Below are 2,127 nucleotides of genomic sequence, written 5' to 3'. Positions count from 1 at the left end.
GCCTCCGAGAGTCATCATTCCCAAGTCTGGCTGAGTTCACACTCGGATCCTAGTGGGACTCTCGGTGCCAAAGAGTGGGAGAGGAGGTAGCAGCCGCAGTAAGACGGCCACAGGGCTGGGGAGTCCCGCCAGCTGTGTGCTCCGGCTAGTTGCACTCGCCGCGCCTGCCCTTTGGGTGTGTAAAGTAGGGAAGTCAGCGGGCGGCGAGAAGGGCTCCCTTGTGCACCCCCCCCTCCCCGGGCGGGCGCGCAGTCTTGCAGGAAGGCACCCCGGCTGGGCCCGCTGTCCAGATAAGAGAGGCTCCGTCAGGGAGCAGAACCTTAGTGCGCCGCGGCCACGAGGATCGGGACCCTTTGCTGCCTCTTAACGCCTCCGACTCCCTTGACGCCCCGGGTGCTCCTCCAGGGCGGGAAGGGTGTTGAGGTCAGGGTGCAGTGTTCCCAGGGCCGTCAGGTGCACGCTGCCCGGCTCGTAGCGAGGCCGGGACCCGGCGCCTGCCGGCATGGCTGGCTCCGCTGCTACACCGGCCGCATCTTCCAGGGCGCGCGGGCGTCCCGCAGCGAGCGGTCGTGGGGCAGCGCGGCGAAGGCCGAGTGGCGCAGCTGGCAGCCGATGAAGAGGACGACGAGCGCCACGGAGAGCAGCAGCAGGAAAAAGAGCAGCAGGTAGGTGGGCAGGTCGGGTTTGGCGGCCGCGCCGTCCCGCATCCCGCGCGCGGTAGCCAGCTCCAGCGGCAAGGCGCCCTCCGCCTTGACCGTGGCTGCCAGGGCCAGCGCGCCGCCTACCGCCGCCTCGGGGCCGCCCGTGGCGTTGAACACGTCGCCGTACATGGCCCGCGGGGCCACCGACCCCGGCCCGGCCGCCTCACTTCGCCTCGCGCCGCCCGGCGCCGCGCGGCGCCTCCATGGCGCGCCCTGCCCGCCCCGCTACGCGCGACTGACCGCGAGCCAGGTGCCTGCGGGGCCGCGGGAACTGCCGAGCTCCTGGGCCGCCGCCGCCGCTCCCTCGCCTCCGCGCTCAGCTGCCCTCCCCGCGGAGCGGCGGACCCCAGGGCTCTGAGCGGGACGGCTCGGCTCCCGTGACCCCCGGACTTTGCGGGTTTCTCGCCGTCGCCACCTGCAGTCTGGAATCAGCGACCCGGGTTTACGGCCGCCCTCTCAGCTCGGACCCCAGCTCCGGTGAGCTCCGGCCTCCGCGACGCCCCTGGGCTGCGGCGAGAGGTGAGTGGTGAGCGCGGCCGTAGCTCAGGGTCCCTGCCCGGAGCCGCCAGACACCGAGTGCACCGGGGGCGCAGGCGGGGAGTCCTCCGCGTCCTCCCGCGCTGCCGCCGCCGAGTCTCGGAGCAGTCCCTGCAGCCTCGAGTCCTTGTTGAGATGCCGAGTGTGCGGCGAGCCTGTCTCCGCTGGCTTCGGCTGCTGCGCTCCTGTCTCGGGCAGGAGACTGAGCTCCGAGGCGGCCCCGCGCGCTCAGGTCCCGGGCAGGGGGCGGGACTGGCGGCGGCTGTCCCCGGGGAGCGGCTGCGAACCAATGAGAGCGAGAGAGGACAGGGCTGCGCCTGCCCCCAACCCGGCCTCACATCACTCACGGACAGAGGGACACACAGAGAGCGAGGGAGGAAAAACACAGGGTCACAGAAAGACAGCCGGACAAAGAGACGATTACAGACCTATGAACAGAGACACACGCAAAACAGAGACAGTATGGACAGCAAACCCATCAGAGACCAGGCTCAGCCTGGTGGATACCTGCTTCTGTTCTCATGGACGTTCTCCCTCCAGGCACAGCCCGGTTGACTCTGAGTCCCAAGACTGGGTAACCTGGGGAGGGCAGGGAGGTCTGGGGCAAGGGCAGAGGGCTCCCAGACAAGCTGGGGCTGGTTCCAAGGGCCCAGGCTCTGCTCTAGCAGAGCACATGTGTTCCCCTACCATGAGCTCACTTTCTCAGCACCCCTGGCCTGTTCTGCTCCGGCACAGAGGGCATGAGGAAGATGTGATGCTGGCGATGGCCCATCTCCTCTTGGCAGCCCTGGCAAGGGCTTGGTGGCCAGGACAGAGGTGAGCAGTCAGCAGGACCAAGGGGTGTCTCCTTTCCAGGAGTCCACACTCTTCACTTCCTTTGTGAAGTTTT

The 2,127-nt window shown here is 68.7% G+C and overlaps 1 protein-coding gene across 1 annotated transcript; it reads right to left on the bottom strand.

The window, feature by feature from the left end:
- Positions 1-276: 276 nt before the first annotated feature.
- On the bottom strand, positions 277-830 carry SMIM32 (small integral membrane protein 32). The gene has a single exon (XM_057748488.1). The coding sequence runs from the start codon at positions 828-830 to the stop codon at positions 519-521; it is 312 nt and encodes a 103-aa protein (XP_057604471.1). The 3' UTR covers positions 277-518.
- Between the last annotated feature and the right edge of the window lie 1,297 nt (positions 831-2,127).

Source organism: Hippopotamus amphibius, chromosome 1, assembly GCF_030028045.1.
Source record: "Hippopotamus amphibius kiboko isolate mHipAmp2 chromosome 1, mHipAmp2.hap2, whole genome shotgun sequence".
Lineage (NCBI taxonomy): Eukaryota > Metazoa > Chordata > Mammalia > Artiodactyla > Hippopotamidae > Hippopotamus > Hippopotamus amphibius.
This window is presented reverse-complemented; position numbering and strand designations above follow the sequence as displayed.